The sequence below is a fragment of the Spermophilus citellus genome, assembly GCF_964194105.1.
Source record: "Spermophilus citellus genome assembly, chromosome: 18".
NCBI classification, from domain to species: domain Eukaryota; kingdom Metazoa; phylum Chordata; class Mammalia; order Rodentia; family Sciuridae; genus Spermophilus; species Spermophilus citellus.
The window spans coordinates 9,695,886-9,715,443 of record NC_138200.1 but is presented as its reverse complement, the minus strand read 5'-3'; the positions used below and the strand labels follow the sequence as shown (position 1 = coordinate 9,715,443).

The following is a 19,558-nucleotide window of genomic DNA, read 5'->3' as shown; positions in this document are numbered from 1 at the left end:
AGCGACTGTGTGTTGTCGCACATCATTGCCTGGAGCACTGTTCATGTGACTCCGCAGGGCGAGGACAGCTGGAAGCCCATGCCTGGTCTCTCCCTTTGCTTATCAATTTATCCTTTCCCTATAAAGAGCTCTAGCAGTGAGTAGATGGCTTTTCAGAGCCCTGTGAGTCCTTCTAGCAAATTCCTGTACCTGCGAGTGGTCTCAGCATCTCACACTGAGCATGGCCCAAGCTAGTTTTTGGTTTGCGCTCCCCGACCCCGTCCTCACCCCAATCTGTTCTCATCCAAGTTCCCCCCATACAAAAGTAAGCATTGTTCTTCCAGGGTCTCAATCCCCAAACCTGCAAGGTGCACAGCTTCCTTCACAGCTCACATCCAGCTCCTCAGCAAAACAGCAAAGGCTCTCAGTGCAGAATCCCAGATTGACAGGAAGTGCACGTGTCGGGAGCACAGAGCACTCTGGATTTCTACCATCTAAACACACTGGTAACCAAACACCCAAAACAAGACGCAGAATTTTACCAGTGGGAGTCCCACCTTGGAAGTCATTAGACATTCACCAGCAAGACGCTTCCTGACTTCTGACAGCACAGATTCCTTGAGCTGTTTTTGCGTTTCTAGTAAGTAACAACCTACCCACATGAACTCTTGTATGTCTGTGTTTTTTTTTTCCTCAACATTATAGTTAAAAGCTTCTTCTGTATATTGTTTGTGGCTGTAGATCATTCATTCTCAGTGTTTGAGTACGTGAACAGACCACGATTTATCCATTCTTCTGTTAATTAGCATTTAGTTAATTTAGTTCCTAAATTCTGGCTATTCTGCATGGTGCTGTGTGACTTTGTTCCTATATTTTTTTTGGAGGGGGTACTGGTGATTGAACCCAGGGCCTTGTGCACACAAGGCAAGCACTCTACCAACTGAGCTATATCCCCAGCCCATGTCCCTATGTTTTAGTGAACACATTTATGTTTGGTACATATATTTAGGAGTGGAATTTAGGCTACAATGTTTGCAAATGTTCTGCTTAACTAGGTACAGCAAAGGGTCTTCCAAAATGACTTTATGTGTATCAGCCACACACAGGTATGAGAATTCTCTCCTCGTCCACTCTTGGTAGTTTTCATTCTATCCACTCTTGATTAGCAAATTTGCAACAATTTGTGCTCCTTGTGCATGCACTGGATTTTGCTATCACTTGCCACAATCTTTTAAGAAAAATATCTCATTTGGTAGCAATTAGGCCATACTCTCTCATTTTTCTGGACCCAATGGTCCATCCCAGGTCACTGCAAAGGTACTCTAAGAAGAATGCTTCCCAGCCTTGAGCAGGCCTCTTGCTACTCTTGATTTTGCAATAATAATAATAATAATAATAATAAATGTTTATCAAATGTCAGAACAAAATACATAGATTTTGACAAAACATTGAATAGTTGAGCATTTGGCCAAAGGCAAAAATCATAATCATAATATGAATTTTAGGGTTATAAAATTAAATCTGAAATTTTATGACAAATTTTAAATTGTGTGGGGTGAGGGGGCCAGGGATTGAACCAAGGGGCACTTAACTGCTGATCCACATCCTTACCCCTTTTTATTTTTTAAATTTGAGAGGCTTAGGGCCTTGCTAGGTTGCTAAGGCTGGCTTTGAACTTGCAATCCTCCTGCCTCGGCCTCCTGAGCTGCTGAGATTACAGGCATGCACCACAGTGCCTGGAAGAAATTTTAAATTTGGATCATAATTTTACTTTAAAAAATTTAGTAAACAAACTTTAAATGTTGGTTATTATAACTTCATAGTATCATCAGCTACAAGGTGCTCCCTCTGGCTACTCTACTTCCTATGAATGAGGCTAAATGGCTACAGAAAGAACAAGACTTTTTTTTTTTCTTTTTAATCAGCTCTGCTAATGGTGAACTATCAAGCTTTCTTCTTTCCTAAAAGTAATTGACGAGAGTGGAAATTTTACCTCTTCTTCAATCCTTAAGCTTGATGAGGATGTTGTTTCACTGGAATAATTCCACAGACTGAAGCTGCACACTGCTTTTAAAAAGTTGCTTGGGACTCTCTTCAGAAGCTGACTTAAGACTTCTGCTCTTGTTTTCTGTTGCAGTAATGCTTTGCCAAACATCATCAATGCTTGCTGCATTTGACCTTTGCCCTACTTCCCAGCAATCTATTGATACATAGTAAGTCACCCCAAAATGTAGTGGCACAGAACAATTATTTTGTTATACTCCTGGGTTGAATGTGTTGAGAATTCACACAGGGTACAACAGTAATGTTTTGTTTCTGGTAGCCAATGTCTGGGACTCAAATGCAAATGGTTGAGTGACTCTAATGGGAGCTAGAATCATTTGGAAGTTTCTTCGCTCATATGTCTGGTGCTTTGGGCTGAGATGCTATGGAGCTGTGCTTAGCTGGGCACTGTTAACTGGAGCACTGGTGGCTTCTCACTATGGTTGTGCTTTCTCACAGCATGGCAGCCAGAAGACAGCTGAATTTCTTACTTGAAAACTCAGGCATCCAAGAATGAGAGTGTTCCAACCAACAGGAAAGAGGATGAACCTAGCCTGAGAAGTCACAAAACTTCCCTTCCTCATTACTTTATTGGTTCAAGGTGAGAGGACAATCACACAAAATTGATCCCACCCATGTTTAGGGATGCCAGAGATGACAATGCATTAGGCATTCAGCCATTTGTCCTCATAAAGGTTAATTGTAAAACAATGCGAAGAAGAGATTTTTCCATGGAATATCAAGGTCAGAATTGGTTTTTCATTGTATCTTTCATATGTGAGATCCCTGAATCTTCAAAACTGCTAGATGCGAAAAGTTTCCTGGAGAAACGGAAGGCCCTTGGAGTACGCAAATCACTTCTCTGAAATGAAACTGCTAGGAAGCAGCATTGCTAGGATGTCCTGGCAGGAAACAGAAGGCAACTCAACATTGAGCCACTGAGGAGCACTATTGTAATGCCAGATTCCTGGGACCCCAATAGACCTCTAGGAGCCGAATCCGATGCAATCACACAAGAGTCTTTATTGCAAGCTCGAGCCTGGACTCATAACCTTTCTGACACAGCGGTCCCAGGGAGTGAGTCCTGGTCCTTTGTTCAGTGAGATTTTATAGGTTTTGGGGGGGATACTCTATGCATCACAACATCACACAGCAAATCATTCCATACCTCGGGAAAATCAAACAACAACTCTTAACATTGATAAGCACATTCAATGGCAGGAACAAGTTGAGTAGGAGTGCTTGGTTAGTAGGAAGGGGGATTCGTTTGAACTGATTGGTTTAGGCCACGAGGGGTGTACATGCTAAACTACATGGTTTCCCAACATGTTATCAACCACCATAAACTACTGGGGGGTCATCTGGCATCCCAGGTATTTTCCCTGCCTCATGCTGATTGGAGGTTGCTAGGGGGGTTGCTATGGGTCCTCACCTAGCCTAACTGAGTCAGGAACACCTGGTGCCTCAGACCTCTCCTGTTATTTACAGACAAACATCTCAGCAGGGTGGGTATGTGCTTAGGAGTGCTCTGTGGATTTTTTCAAGGACAAGGATCATGCCCCTTTCCTTAGGACAGGCCTTGAGGTAGAAGCTGCTGTTATTTATTTTTAAAAATGGAGTCACATCAGTTTCTCACTATAAACAAAGGTGTTAAAGCAAGTTGAAGAATCAACAAGGTCAGGTGATGCACTCATCTCAGGCCTAAAGGAGTTGCCTAAAAGGGAGGGAGAGATTTCTAGAAATTTCTGGAAGGTTCCAGAACCCAGGAACTGTAGGGAGAGAATGCTGCTCCAAACGGAGCTGTGGCTATTATGAGCGGAACTAGGGGCGGGGGCAGAAGACATTAAAGCTTCTCTTTCCTTTTGCTCTCTGATTTCTGGTGTCTCCCAGGAGGGCAGAGGGTGAGAGTTGTTTTGTGCACAGCCATGGAGGTCAGCGCTCCCACCCCCTCCCGAGACCCACACCAGGCAGTCAAGGGTGGGAAGAGCGGGTCTGCAGGGGCGATGGGGGGCTCTCTAGACCCCTCGCGGGGTGCACCCCTGAACTGTCGCAGTTTTTGCATCAGCTCGCTAGACCCTACTGCAGAGCCCGCCGCAGGCCACGCCACCTCTTAGCAACCAGCCTCCGGTTGCCATGGAGACCGCCGGAGCTGCGGGGGCCGAGACCCGGCGCCGCGGTGCGGGAGCAAGTGCGCAGGCGCGCGCTGCGACGCCAGGCTCGGTCGGCGCAGTTGCTGCTGATCGGGCCCCGCTTCGCGTGACTCGGCGCGCCGGAGCGGGGGCGGACTGCGGCTTCCTGCCCTGTCTGGCTCGAGCCCCAGCGCCAGGGCGGCCAGAGCCGGCTCCTGAGGAGTGGCTGCACCCCGGGGCCTCTCCTTGGCCTGGCTGGACCGTCGGAGGCGGGGCTGCCTGGTCCATCCCTGCCGCTGGCCGAGCGCCAGCCCCGAGAACCGTTGCGCCAGATCCCGGGATTCGTGTGAGCACTCGGGCCCCGGCTGGGGAGGAGGGTCTGGGAAAGCGCGAGGCCGCCTGCGGGCCAGCCGCAGTGGGCCGCTGAGATCCGGGAGCCGGGCTAGCTTCCAGGGAATCTGACCTCACCCTCTTGTGACCTTGCAGGATTCCTATCTGGGGACCCCTGCAGCTCACATCCACTTAGTAGGCCCTTTGCTTGGGGTTAGAGCGGCCAGATGTCGGAGGCTATGGCAATGAACCTTCTGGAGGATTGGTGTCGCGGGATGGAAGTGGACATCCACAGGTCCCTGTTGGTCACGGGCATCCCAGAGGACTGTGGCCAGGCAGAAATCGAGGAGACCTTGAATGGGGTCCTCTCGCCCCTGGGCTCCTACCGCGTGCTTAACAAGATTTTCTTGAGGGAGGAGAACGTGAAGGCTGCCCTTATCGAGGTTAGCGAGGGTGTGAATCTGAGCGCCATACCGCGGGAGTTCCCAGGAAGAGGCGGTGCCTGGAGAGTGGCCTGTAGGGACCCCACCCAGGATGCCGAGTTTTTGAAAAACCTGAATGAATTCCTGGATGCCGAGGGGCGCACATGGGAGGATGTGGTCCGCTTGCTGCAGCTTAACCACCCCTCGCCGTCCCAGAACCAGCCTTCGGAGAACTGGGCAGAGACTTTGGGGGTGCTCCTGGGGGCTGTGGTGCAAGTCATCTTTTACATGGATGCGGAGATCCGCAGTCGGGAGGAAGCTAGGGCTCAGGAAGCCGCCGAGGCAGAGGAGGCAGCAGCCTGGGTATCAGCAGCAGGGAAGAAGGTCAAGAAGGAGCCGGGGCTGGCTGCAGAACTGGGTTCCACCTTGAAGAAGGAGAACCCCCGCCACTGGAATGCCATGGAAAACCAGGGTGACGCTCCCAAACCTCTAGTTCGCAGGGCTGGAGCTAAGGCTCGCTCCAGGAGAAAGAAGCAGAAAAAAAATCTCAAGCAGGAACCGGTGCCCTGGAAAAAGCCCAAAGGCAACCGTCCCAGCAGCTCCTCCTACTTGGAGAATCGCAATGCCGGAGAGGGCGAAAGCATGGAGATCCCAGAGTCTATCAAGAGCAACAAAAAACCATGTGTGAAGCAGGAGGAATCAGCTCTGAAGAAGCCTTTGGCAAAAAGTGCCTGGAAGGTGCCCCGGGATCCACCTCAGGAGGCCCCTAGGGAAGTGGAGAGCCCTGCAAGCACCGCTCAGTTAGCTCAAGATGGTGGTCAGCAAAGGCCCCCAAAAAAGAAGGCCATGGGCTGGGCCTCGGGAAAGAGCCCTGCCCCCATGAGGAAGAAGAAGAAGGTGAGCTTAGGCCCAGTCTCCTACGTCCTGGTTGATTCCGAAGAGGCAAAGAAGAAGCCCATGATTGCAAAGAAGGCCTCTGGCTTGAGAAGGGATGTGTCAGCCCAGAAGGGCCCTAGAGGCCTCCAGCACTCCAGGTCACAAGCCTCAACATCCAGGGGTCTGAAGGCCAAGCCAGGAGGCTCTCCTCGTGCCTCCAATGGTGAGGATGACAGCATGTGATTTGGATGAAGTGGGAGGAGGGGCAGAGGGACCCACAGGGGTGGTAGCCAGGCAGGTGACCGAGGATCCCAGTGCAGTGGAGGAGGTGGATGACCCCGGGTTAGGTTTTAGAGGGTGAGAGCCCAGACTCCCTCCTAGGAGCCCCTGATGGCTTCGATTGCCCCCCCCCCACACACACACACACAGCAAACCCACCCACATGTCATGGATGAGTGGCTCTGTGGTCACTGAACCACTGCACATAACCCATCTCTCTCCACAGGAATTCAGGTTGGGGATTGTACTGTTGGTGGGTACATGGCTTTAAGGATGAGCTTTCTGGAGACCTGATTGGGGGATGGAGTGTTCGATGACTCAGAAGGGCCTGGGAGGTGGCGATGTCCTCCGGTGCTTCTCCTTGCTTCTTCTCTTGAGCTCTTATACTTTACCCACAGATTCCAGAAAGCTTTGAAGGGAGACCACCCATGCCCATGGAGGTGAAAGAAGACCAAGGAAGAAGTTCCAAGTTAGAAGCAAAGCTTTCTCTTGTCATTGAGTGAAACGAGACTTGGCTCTTTGAGGGACCCAGTTTCTAAAGGTCTGGCTCTCGGAGGTAAATGATATGAGATCTTAGGTCTTGGGAGGAATTGGGGGAGGGAGGTGTGTCTCTCTGCCTTTTTCTCTACCAGGCCAGCTTTTCACCTCCTCCTTCACTCACCCTCAGAGGGAGGAGGGTTGGTAAGTGGCTTGGGAAAATTCTAGAATGTTCATTACCTTTTATGCATGGGCAGGTTACTGTTTCGCTCATTCATGTCCAGCCTTTCTCCCCACCCCCTGCTTGCTCTTCTGGATGGTCAGCTAACCTTCAGGCTTGGTGTTTGAAGAGCAGGGCACCTGCTTTCTCCCCTCCAGCCTCCCTGGGCCGTGACCGGCGGGTGAGTTAAGCCCAGGTCTTGGATGCACACCTGGCCCTCTTGCTCCTTCAGTCTTGAGCTTCCATCCTCCAGTTGTCAAACTGGAAGGTGGTTCAGTCCCAAGAGTTCTGGGAAGAGTGACTGTCTGCCTCGCCATTGAAGTAGTCAAGTTTGAGAGTCTGTTTATAAAATTGGCACTCTGACTCCCGTTTTGGGCTGAAGCCCTTTCAGGAAGCATGTGGAGAAGAGGGGTGGTTAGTAGGGAAGACTGGGTCATTCCTGGGTTCTTGGCTCTAGTTCCATCCAGAGCCACCAGACTCACCAACTTTGAGGCAGAAGCCACTTCTCACATAGAAGAGGGGGAAAAAGTCTTTTAAAAATTAGCTGTTTCTGCTATCTGGATTAGACACACTAAATCAGAACAGATCGCTCCGTCCCATAGTGTGTGTGTGTGTGTGTGTGTGTGTGTGTGCGTGCGTACGTGTGCGTGCATGTGTAAGAGAGAGGGCAAGGGCCCCAAAATACAGTTTCCACACTGTATTCTGGGGAATCCCAAGGCATCCACAAAGATGTAATCCAAATCTACTTTCTCATGTGTTTTAATGTGTGAAAAACAAGTACTCAAGTATGTTGTAACCCAGACCAGTCACATTGAGAACTATCAGAATATTACCTTGTGTTTATAGGTTAACTTGTTTCTGTACAGGTCTGTAACTAGTTGTTTCTGCCTTCTCTTTGCATATAATTAAATTGCTTGTAAATGTGACCTGATGAGGAAGCTTGGCAGTGGGTGGCTCGGTCCTGCGCATGTCTGAAAGCTCGTTTCCTGTTGTATTTCACATGCTCTCGTTCTGCTGTGACCCTTCAGCTGTGTGATAGCAAGTTACCATGTTAACCCGCACACAATGATATCCTGTCCTGGAGTTTTAGCCCTCGCTAGTGTTCGTGGTCTCTTTTTCTGACTTTGGTTTTTGTGGTAAAAATGTGAACAATTGTTAGATGTTGTTAGTGATTCAACTTTAAGACAAATTTCTTGTGACGATTCATTTCAAAATCCTGCATGAGTCTCACTGAAGATATAGAAAACAAGAATGGTTCCCACCTGCAGCTCCTCCTCTCCGCCTCAAGGTTTGTCTTGGTTGTGTGCAATTAACACAGGGAGGACTGGACTCGCAGGGGGACGAGGCTGCAGCTGCCCAGCTCCTGAAATTCAAGTCGGGTCTGTGGGGGCTTGTTGTACAAAAGGTTGACACCAGGATTAGTAAATGTAAATGTATATGCATAATAAAGTTCAGCAAATTAAGTATCTCTTCAGTCTTCTCTGTAGGTGGAGAGCACGGGGACTGCTTGACCCGGTAAGGAACCCCTGCTATCTAGGCCCCCTCCACCCCAACTACTGCTGCAGCCAGCAGACCCGGGTTGTGGCCACGGGATTGGTCATTTCTCACGAGGAGAAGCCGTTTGTTCTTTGCTGTGGTCCTTCCCCAGTGATAAGATCTCCCATAGATCTTAGGGTTTCTAGAAGTTTTATGATAGGCCAGGGGTGTGTAGAATATCTGGAAGTGCTAGTTTATTGTAAAATGTGCTGGGAAATGAAGACACTTCCTCCCTTTTCATCGCCTTAGGCAGAGGCTGAGGTCTTTGAATTAAAAGTTAGTTTTCTTCTGTCCAAGCCTTTCCCCCCCTAGGGACTCCTGAACCAGGTGGCCATGGATCAGTTACCTGGAACCTCTGTTTAAAATGCCCTATTTTTATGGGCCTACCTGCAGAATCAGGATCTCTTGGCATCTCTGGAAATCAGCATCTTTCCCCTGAGAATTCTGGTTCATGCGTGGATCAGAGAGCTGTAGGTGGAATAATCAAGACTTGGGGAAGGGAGTATCCTCGGGTCAAAGCTGGAGTTTTGTGGAGGATGAACAGAGGATAATCCGGAGGGAAAAGACAAGAGACCTCAAAAGCCGGTGGAGTTGGAGGACGGGAGCTGTGGCCTTGGGCTGGTGAGGACCTGGGGAAATGCTTATTCTCGGGTTTTTCCCACTGCATGACGGGAAAGTCACGCCTGGTTATATTCAGGCCACTAGGGAAGTCTGGAAGGCCACCATGGCCAGAAGCACGGGAGATCTAGGACAGGACCTGGGTAAGGGGTTGTGGGCCCCCAGGAAGCCCTTGGGGCAGTGACTGGTCAGGGTGTGCCTGGGGGCAAGGCCCAGCCAGGGTACTGTGGGGAGTGGGAGCAGAAGAGAGGAGCGCCATGGACACTAGGAGCATCAGGAGGTGTCGTTTCCTTGTGGGTTTATGCTGTCCTCCAGCCAGGGTGACTAAGTATCACTGTATGACAGCTAGGGACCAAACAGCTCCACGCCTCCAGGAGCCACATGCTTCTGATGGTCACCCTGTAGGGCAGACAGCATGCTGAGCACCGGTGACCACAGGTGGTGGGGGCTCTAGGGTGCGCTGACCTTCGCTGTGTTGCCCAGGCTGTCCTCAAATTCCTGGGCTCCGGTACCCCTCCGGTCTCAGCTTTCTGAAGAGCTGGGGCTCCAGGCAGCCAGGCCTGGCCAAGCGGGCTGTTGTGCATAGCAGTGGGTGGGGGTTCTTCGCTGAAGCAGTGCTCCAACAGACCTGCGGAGGGACAGGGAGTGAGGTGAACACTGGGGCGTGGCATTCAGGCAGAGGGAACAGTCAGCATAAGGGGAGGCAAGGAGGCTGGTGTGACCACAGCAGATTTGGGAGGTGGATTGCCTAGGGCCAGTGGGCTCCAGGGAGGGTGGATTTGTTATTCTGGGGGGTTGGGGAGAGGATACTAGAGATTGAGCTCAGGTGCACTTGACCACTGTGCCACCTCCCTTTTTTGTATTTTATTTAGAGACAGGGTCTCACTGAGTTGCTTAGTGCCTTGCTGCTGCTGAGGCTGGCTTTGAACTCGCAATCCTCCCGCCTCACCTCCCAAGCCGCTGGCCTTACAGGCTGGTGTCACGGTGCCTGGCTGGATCTGGGTTTTAAACTGAGTGAAATGGGAGCCCTGGGCAGGTGCTGAGCAGATCTGACTCAGGTTTTCACAGGTGTCTTGGTTGGCTTCTGTTGCTGTAACAGAATACCTGGAAGTGGGAGTGTTCATGTATCTATAAACACTAGAGGTTTATTTAGAGCACAGTACTGGACCTGGAAAGCCCGAAAGCATGGTGCTGGCATCTGCTCAGTGTCAGCCTGGCATCTGGTGAGGGCCTCATGCTGTGTCACCATGGCAGTGCAAGCTGTTGGCTCAGGTCTCTCTTCCTCTGATAAAGTCACTACTGTGTTGCCACCAAAGGTGGCACAGACCTATAATTCCAGCAATTTGGGAGGCAGAGGCAAGTTCCAGGCCAGCTGGGCAACTTTCAAGATCCTTAGCTCCTTAGCACGTCCCTCTCTTAGAAAATAAAAAGGACTGTGGATGGGGCTGGGCTGGGGCTCAGCGGTAGAGCATTTGCCGAGCACAGGTGAGGCCCTGGCAGACCCTAACACTGAGCCACTCCCATCCACGGAGACCAGGTTTCTCAACCAAAGCTGTTTTACCTGACCCAGAGCTTTGTATAAATTAAGTCATACAAGGTATAAGCTTTTTTGTTTTATTTTGATTTTTTCTTTTTTTTTTTTTGGTGCTGAGGATCAAACCGGGCCTCACACATTGGCCTTGAACTTTTGTTTATTTTGAATTTTTCAATTTGCTCTTTTTAGATATACCTGATGGTAGAGTGTATTTTGACATGTTATACATGCATGGAGTGTAACTTATTTTAATTAGGATCCCATTCTTGGGGTGGTGCATGATGTGGATTTCACTGGTCGTGTATTTATACATGAACATAGGAAAGTGATGTCTGATTGGCCTTGAACTCTCAATCCTCCTGCCTCAGCATGCACCACCAAGCCCGGCTGAGTTCATTGCTTTTTAAAGAAAAAAAGTAATACATCTCTGTGTGTTTAGAAAAATTAACAGCAATGTTGTAGAAGCCTGTTGGTTCTCTCCTCCCTGTATTCATCCCCTCTTCTTTGGATGATTTACCTATTTTCTTCTGAAGAACAGACCTGCATCTACACCATCACCACTGCTAGGCCCAGAGATGTCACATGACTCAAGGCCAGCCAATCAGAGCACCAGGCTACAGTGATGGAGCCAATAAGACTCCTAGGAGTTTGACACTCTGAGGAATAGTCTTTTTTTTTTTTTTAATGTTGTAGACAGACAACATCCTTTATTTTATTTTTTAATTTTTATGTGGTGCCGAGGATTGAATCCAGTGCCTCATGCATGCTAGGCAAGTGCTTTGCCACTGAGTTTCAGCCCAGCCCATAAAGTCTCATTTTTTACTGGAGTCCCCCACCAGTAGAATGTAAATCTGATGCTGATGGAGGCCTTCTTGCCACCACCTGGACAGGAAGTACACAGGCTCTGAGGCAGGTTATTTCTGCTGTGTGGGAGACCAGTATACATGGAGTGGAAGGGAAATAGTAGGAGGTGAGGTTACAGAGAGTAGATTTTCTGAACCCTAGATAATCAGTGGAAAGCAGGGCTAGAAGAAAGAGAATATTTTTGACATTTATATACAAGCCATACCTGAAAGCCAAAACTGTTTTTGGTTACATAAGTCCATAACTAACATTTTTTTTTTCTTCTCCCCCCCACCACCTGACAACATCCTGAATTAGCTCATGTCATACTTAAAATGTGGTGGTACATACATACCCTTAATCCCAGCGGCTCAGGAGGCTGAAGCAGGAGGACCGCAAGTTGAAGACTAGTTTCAGCAACTTAGCAAGGCCCTAAGCAACTTGATGAGAACCTGTCTTAAAATAAAAAGGGCTAGTTAGGGAGGTAGCTCAGTGGTGAAGTGCCTCTGGGTTCAATCCCCAGTATCCCCCCCGCCATAGGATTACAATGAAAACTAAATCACCTTTCCACCCTTGACCTCCTCTCTTCCTCCTCAGAGGAAGTGTTAATGGTTTCTTGCAGAGATGCTCTGTGTACTTGGAACAGTCCAACATTTACATGTAGATATATTCCTTATCCTCCCTTTATTCACACAAATAGAACACTATACACATTTTTCTAAACCTTGATCTTTTATCTGACATGTCTCAGAGCTCCCATGTTTTCGATCTTGCTGTATAAAGTGTCCGAAACAGCATTCAAACTAGCTAGAGAGGGAAAAAAGGGATTTACTGGCTTCTTATTGAAATGTCAGGGGCGATAACTTCAGGTATGTTTCTATCCAGCTGCTCAAAGAACATCCTCAGGATCCTGGCTCCCTGTCACTCTGAGCTCCCTGCTCTCTGTGGGTTTGTTGTTAGGCCAGCCTCTCCATGGGCTGACAGGTCGCTGCCAAGAGGGTAAAGCTGTTATTAGATCCTTACAGCTCCCCGGGAAAGTGTTTCCTCATGGCTCTAGTCAAGTCTCAGGGGAGACTTTTCTTTTCTTTTTTTTTTTTTTTTTTTTTGGTACCAGGGATTGAACCCAGGGGTACTTAACCACTGAGTCACACCCCCAGCCCTTTTTGTTTTTTATTTTGAGACAGGGTCCCTCTAAGTTGCTGAGGCTGATCTCAAACTTGTGCTCCTCGAGTAATGTGGACTTCAGATGTTCATATTTGGCATGCATTTCACTGCATGTAAATTACATTTTGATAAAAATGTTTTGTGAAAAGTAACAAGGGGTTATTTTAATTTCATCTTTGCAATTTTTGTTGTTGTTGTTGTTGTTGGTGTTGGGATTGGAACCACGGCCTCACACATACTAGGCCAGTGTTCCACCACAGAGCTACACCCCAGCCCTCATCTTTACAGTTCTGTGCTCTTAATATACAGCCGAAACCATAGCAATGTTGTATACTAAAATCACAGTCTGAGATGGGCCAGTTTAACACCGACTGTGTGTGATCATAGCTCTTGAGACAGACCTGCTCTCGCCCTCTCTATGCTGTCTAGACTCCTGATCCAGGCGCTGTGAATTAAGACCATTGTAGCCGAGGGTGGGTGTGCACTTGAAATTGTACATCCAATCCACATATCAAGGGTGTGCATGTTACACTCAATTTAATGATGGGGGCTGGTCTGTGGGGGCTGCTTGGTCCAGGTGAAGGTGTGACAGGTCTCTGGCCCAAAGGAGCTTTTGGAATAGTTTTCCTGCCAACTGTGACCTTGACACTGACAAGGGGAAGGTGCTCAGGTACTAGAGGATGTTCAAGACTCAAGGTGAGCCACATTTCTCATCCCTGACTTGCAGGTGGCCAGGCTGCGTTCACCAGTCCAACCCTGGTGTTGGAAAGTAAACTACTGAAAATCCCTTGCTTTCTGAGAATTGGACAGAACATTCAGGACACTAAAAATTCATGTGGGTGGATTAGCCTATAGGTAGATAATCAAAATGGATTATGAGGCTCTGAAATAAATAGAATTGATTGATGGTAAAGAATTAAGCCAGAAAAATGGTAGGAAGAGTAATGAATACAGAAAGAGAGCTTCATGCCTCTGAAACCCTAGACTCTGACCACAGTGCTGTTTATTTTAAATCAGTAGGAGAGAAAAGAATTTCCTAAACTTAGCTGGTGCTTAGAAAATTGGCTGGCTCTTTGGAAAAAAGGAATAAAGTTGAATTCTCTTCCTTCTCTTTTGTGTCCCCAAATACTTTCCAGATGATTTGAAGATATCAATGTAAAAAAATGAAATCAGGTAACATTTAGGTAAGAACAGGAGTCAGTTTACTTATACATTTGGAAGCAGAAGGCGTCTTTAAGGACACAAAGCCCAAAAGTCATAAAGGAAAAGATGAATCAACCTGACTATTTAAACACTTTGTCCCCAGGAGGGGAAAAAACCCACAGAGTCAAATGACAACCAACAAAGGGGGGACATATTTCCTACAAGGCTGGTGGGGTCGGGATACATTTCCTGGGTTCACAAAGAGCTTGCATATGCCAAGGGAAGACCCTGGCCGAGAACTCAGAAGGGAAGTCACAGGGAGAAGTGAAGAAAGAGCCCAAGCGGCCTCCCTGGCGCTAGGCGGCCTCCCGCGGCACGGTGGCGCTGCTGCCCCGCTACTAATGAAAAGCCTTAAATGAGGGGCAGCGGGTGCTGCTCTGCCCCGCCTTAGAGGCCAGGGCCCGATGCCCGGGAGGCTGACCCGTGCGCCCCCCCACCGGCAGGCCGCGGCCACCTCGGTGCAGCCGGGCGCTGTCCCCCTGCGTCACAGCCCGGCCCGATGAGGACCCGGGCAGCGCGGGGTGCGGGCCTTCATCCCGAGGCCACAGCGTCCACCCCGCACCCCGGCAGCTGGCCTCAGGGCCACCTAAGGTCCAGGCCACACCCCAGCCCTGGCTGTTTTATTAGCCACAGGGTCTCGCGGAGTCGCCGAGGCTGGCTTTGAACTCGCGAACCGCTGCCCCGGCTCCCCGCGGTCATGCGTGCCACCGTGCCCGCCCCTTGCCCGTCTCACGGCCACGATGAGCGTGAGGCCGGACGTCGCGCAGTCCATCATCCAGATTCCACCTGGTGACCCCCCGAAATGTCCAGGGAGCCCAGCGCTGGGGCCGGAAGGACGGGTCACTTACGCCCTAAAATTGGCATCTCCTTCCGGGGCGGGACACGGGGCTCCAGCGGTCAAGGCCCGACATGCACCGGCTGTGCCGCAGAGGCGTGCCCGAGATGCGTGTCACGAGGTTTTTATAAAAGACGAGCCATTGGAAGAAATCAGGTTACGTCATTTATGGGACGACAGAGAGGGATGTCACACAGTGGTTGGGATGACCTGGCCGGCTGCTGACGTCCAGGCCGCATTTTATTTATTTATTTATTTAGTGCCGGGATTGAACCCAGGGGCACTAACCACTGAGCGACATCCCCGGCCCTTTTTATCTTTTATTCACAGACAGGGTCTCACTGAGTTGTTGAGGCTGGTGTGAACTGGTGATCCTCCTGCCTTAGCCTCCCAAGCCACTGGAATTACAGGTGTGCACCACCACACCTGGTAGCCACATTTTAAAACTTTTTTTTATTGAAAAGTAAATTGTTATGGTTTAGATTATCAGGTGTCCCCCAAAACCTCGTGTGCGAGCATTCAGAGGTGAAGCAATTGGATTGTGAGAGTTGTAATCCAATCTGTGGATTAATCCACTCATGTGGGTTGACAGGGTGGTGACTATAGGCAGGTGAGGTGTGGCTGGAGGAGGTGGGTCACTGGGGGACATGCCTTTGGGGTTTATATTTTGTCCCTCTGCTTCCTGATTGCCATGTCCTGAACTGCCTTCCTCCTCCACACCCTTCTGCTCTCATGTCCTGTCTCCCCAGGACCCAGAACCCAGGAGTGGACATCTATGGACTAGGACTTATGAGCCAACAGAAATTTTTCCTCCCCTAGTTTTTTTCTTAGGTCTTTTGGTCACAGTGACAAAGCTGGCTAAAATCTAAGTGTATCCAGAGCGTTCATCTGGGCACATTTTCACCAACAGAGCACACCTATGTAACTGGTGCCAGGCGAGGTCAGCCCCTCCCCATTCCCCACCCCACCTTGCACAGGCAGTGCCAAGGTAGGTACACTCACTAGTGCACAAAGCACACTGCAAAAACAGATGACCAGGCTGGGCATGGGGGCTCCTGCCTGTGTTCCCAGCGACCTGAGGCTGAGGCAGGAGTATCCCAAGTTCAAGCCAGACTCAGCAATTTAGGGAGACTGTCTCAAAATAAAAAATAAAAAGGGCTGGAGATGTAACTCAGTACTAAAGCACTCCTGGGTTCCAACCCCAGTACCAAAAACATTTATTTAAATTTTTTGGAGCTGAGAATGGAACCCAGGGCCTCCCACAGAGTGGCAAGACTCTGCCACTGAGCCCCACCCCCATTATTGCCACTATTTAAAAAGGATAACAATGCTTCTATATATTTTATTAAATGCAGTGAAAAATCTTTGTTTCAGGAAGGTGGGGATTTGTTTTTCAGTGAATGTGTTTGGAGTGACGGAGAGAGAGGGCAGAGGGGGCAAATGGAGCCCTCAGGGTTTGGTTTTGAGTTCTTGTGCTTTGTCAGTTTCCCAGCATGCATGAACAATTTTTGTTTGTGTTTATATAGAGGATTGAACCCAGAATGCTCTACCACTGAGCTACATCCCCAGCTGTTTTATTTTATTTTGAGACAACTTCAAATTATTTTTAAAATAATAGACTCTAAAACAGGCATGGGGGCTCCTGCCTATAATCCCAGTGAGTTGGGAGGCTAGGACAGGAGGATCAAAAATCAAGGCTAGCCTCGACAATATAGCGAAGCCCTATTTGAAAGAAAGAAAGAGGAGGACTGAGAATGTAGCTCAGTGGTAGACCGCCATGGGTTCAATCCCTGTACCAGCAAACTAAAATAAAATAAAGACTAATCACCAACATTCAGTTTTTCAAAGAGCTGAAAATGTTAGTGTGGTGCTGTGATTTTATTGGACATTTGATTTTGACCCTCAGTCATAACGATCAACAATCTCAGAAATGCTGGTTAGAAGCAAGGGGTATGAATGATAGTTGTTGATCTCATATGACTCTTAGAATTCAGTTAATCTTGGTGTCTTGAGTCACTTGTCCAGTGTGCAGGATGATTGACTGTCGGCATAAATAATCAAAAGTTTTAAAAACACTACTTTCATTTTAGTATATAAATGGGTAAAGATGGAAAAGAAATTGGCAAATTCTGCATAGCTCAAATAATGCCTTATGATCTTTTTCCTGGAAATTATAATTGTCCTTGAATATGATAAGAAAATGCATTTAATACACTGTAGAAATGAATGATATGAATGCTTAATGAAAAATGCTTATGAGAAACGCAGAGACAGAGGCGGTGATCTGAAGGCTGGCATCTCCAGGATGCCATGTAGCTCCACAACCCTGAGGAGCTCCTTCCTTCTAACTTGTGACTCTGCTTTTCTCTATCAGGTGACTTCTGTCTCATGGTCTAAAATGACTGTGTTAGCTCCAGTCATCAAATCTGAACTCCAATTAGCCAGGAAGGGGAAGAAACAAAGAAAGTCCTCTGCTTCCTTATTCATTCCCAATTCTTTCTGGAATTTGGAAATTAATGAAATTTCTGCATAGAAACAAAAATGGAGTTCAGAGACCAAACACTAAGGAAAGGGGTAGAAAACAATGAAATTCACAGCACAATCAGCACAGTCTACTTCAGATGTGAAAATGTGGCTTTAGCCTTGGGTTCAGTGTTTGGAGAGCCAAGTGTCTCCAACCGTCTGCACCTTCACCTCCCTGACCCAAACAGGGCCAGAGATGCCATGGTTGCCCAGGCGACTGCCCAGCTGATCCCATGCTTGGTGCAGACACCAAGCAGATCTCTATCAGTGTCTGAACACACCCTACCTGGCTTATAGTTCTTGAGGTAACAGAATGAAATTCTCCTTGTGTTCTTTATATGTTAATTTTTTTTTCAGTTGAATTATGAAAGAATAACTTATACGGCAAGAGTGAAATGTGGAATGCCCTCTTTCACCACTTCTATTCAACATCATCCTTGAAGCTCTAGCCAGAGCAATCAGACAGGAGAAAGAAATTAAAAGCATATAAATAGGAAAAGAAGAACTCAGACTATCACTATTTGCTGATGCCATGATTCTATATTTAGAAGATCCAAAAAATTCCATCAGAAAACTTCTAGAACTCATAAATGAATTCAGCAAAGTAGCAGGTTATAAAATCAACACCCATAAATCAAATGCATTGCTATACATCATCGATGAATCCACTCCATTCACAATAGCCTCAAAAAATAATAAAATACTTCGGAATCAATCTAACAAGAAAGGTGAAAGACCTCTACAGTGAAAATGACAGAACACTAACGAAAGACCTAGAAGAAGACCTTAGAAGATGGAAAGATCTCCATGCTCCTGGATAATTAATGTTGTCAAAATGACCATACTACCAAAACGGTTATATAGATTTAATGCAATTCCTATTAAAATCTCAATGACATTCTTCATAGAACTAGAAAAAGCAATCATGAAATTAATTTGGAATAATAAAAGACCCAGAATAGCCAAAGCAATCCTCAGCAAGAAGAGTGAAGCAGGAGGCATCACAATACCAGACCTTAAACTATACTACAAAGCAATAGTAACAAAAATGGCGTGGTATTGGCACCAAATTAGACATGTAGACCAATGGTACAGAATAGAAGACAGAGACAAACCCACATAAATACAGTTATCTTGTGTTAGACAAAGGCACCAAAACATTCACTGGAGAAAAGATAGCCTCTTCAACAAATGGTGCTGGAAAAATTGGAAATCCACATGTAACAAAATGAATAAAGCCCCATCTCTCACCCTGCCCGAAACTCAAAGTGGTTTAAAGACATAGGCACCAGACAGAGATTCTGCACCTAATAGAAGAAAAAGTAGGCCCAAATCTCTGCCATGTCACCGTAGGACCTGACTTCCCTAACAAGACTTCTAAAGTGCAAGAAGTAAAATCAAGAATCAATAAATGGGATGGATTCCAACAAAAAAGCTTCTTAACAAAGAAAACAATAAGTAATGTGAGGAGAGAGCCTACAGAATGGGAGAAAATCTTTACCACAGGCACCTCATATGCAGCATTAATCTCCAGGATATATAAAGAACTCAAAAAACCAAATAACCCAATCAATAAATGGGCTAAGGAATTGAAATGACTCTTCACAGAAGATTAAAAATAACTGATCAACAAATATATGAAAAAATGTTCAACATCTCTAGCAATTAGAGAAATTCAAATAAAAACTAAGATTTCATCTCACCCCAATCAGAATGGCAATCATCAAGGATACAAACAATAAATGTGGGCAAGGATGTGGGGAAAAGGCACACTCATACATTGCTGGTGGGAATGCAAATTGGTGCAACGATTATGGAAAGCAGTACGGAGATTCCTCAGAAAACTTGGAATGGAACCACTATTAAACCAGCTATCCCGCTCCTCGGTTTATTCCTAAAGGACTTAAAATCAGCACACTGTAGTGATGCAGCCACATCAACGTTTATAGCAGCTCAATTCACAATAGCTAAACTATGGAACCAACCTAGGTGCCCTTCAACAGATGAATGGATAAATAGATAGATAGATAGATAGATAGATAGATATAAAATGGACTATTACTCAACCTTAAAAAATGAAATGATGGCATTTGCTGCTAAATGGATGGAGCTGGAGAATATCATGCTAAGTAAAATAAGCCAATCCAAAAAAATAAAGGCTGAATGTTTTCTGTGATATGCAGACGCTAATTCACAATAAGGGGGATGGCCAAGGGAAGAGTAGAGTTACTTTAGGTAGAGCGGGAGGGGAGAGGGGATGGAGGTAAGGAGGATACTAAAATGAATCAGCCATCATTGCCCTATGTGCATATGTAACTACATGATTGGTGGGATTCTACATCATGTACAAGTGGAAGAATGATAAATTACACACCATCTATGTATGATGTATAAAAGTGCATTCTACTGTCACGTATAACTAATTAGAACAAATAAAAAATAAATACGAATAAAAATTAATAGAGTGAAATGCTGTAATCATAAATGATCATTGTGAAATATGCTGATTTTGAGACCAAAACAACTATTAACAGGCTTACAACTATT

At 47.1% G+C, this 19,558-nt stretch overlaps 1 protein-coding gene and 1 long non-coding RNA gene across 15 annotated transcripts in view; one reads left to right on the top strand and one right to left on the bottom strand.

Annotated features, from left to right (window-relative positions):
• Nucleotides 1–4,212: 4,212 nt before the first annotated feature.
• PNMA8A (PNMA family member 8A) overlaps nt 4,213–19,558 on the top strand; it is a 44,513-nt gene continuing 29,167 nt past the window's right edge. For 4 of the 7 annotated variants that reach the window (XM_081275428.1, XM_081275427.1, XM_081275429.1 and 1 more), the window contains exons 1-3: nt 4,213–4,497; nt 4,638–6,002; nt 6,457–6,614. In XM_081275428.1, coding sequence (XP_081131554.1) covers nt 4,709–6,002; nt 6,457–6,473 — 1,311 coding nt within the window. In that variant the 5' untranslated portion in view covers nt 4,213–4,497; nt 4,638–4,708 and the 3' untranslated portion in view covers nt 6,474–6,614. Of the gene's footprint in view, nt 4,498–4,637; nt 6,003–6,456; nt 8,271–8,684; nt 8,913–19,558 lie in introns of all 7 variants that reach the window. The other 3 variants (XM_081275431.1, XM_081275430.1, XM_081275432.1) reach the window with 1 other exon arrangement.
• Nucleotides 8,015–19,551, bottom strand: LOC308638215. Of its 8 annotated transcripts, none has more exons than XR_014019792.1 (6): nt 14,387–14,493; nt 11,850–12,093; nt 11,642–11,742; nt 9,375–11,468; nt 8,679–8,759; nt 8,026–8,145 (listed from the first exon to the last, which is right to left on the bottom strand). It is a non-coding gene; the product is annotated as an uncharacterized lncRNA (long non-coding RNA). The 8 variants fall into 8 exon arrangements; XR_014019793.1 differs by having other exon boundaries at nt 9,375–10,842; XR_014019790.1 differs by having other exon boundaries at nt 8,015–8,118; nt 9,375–11,742.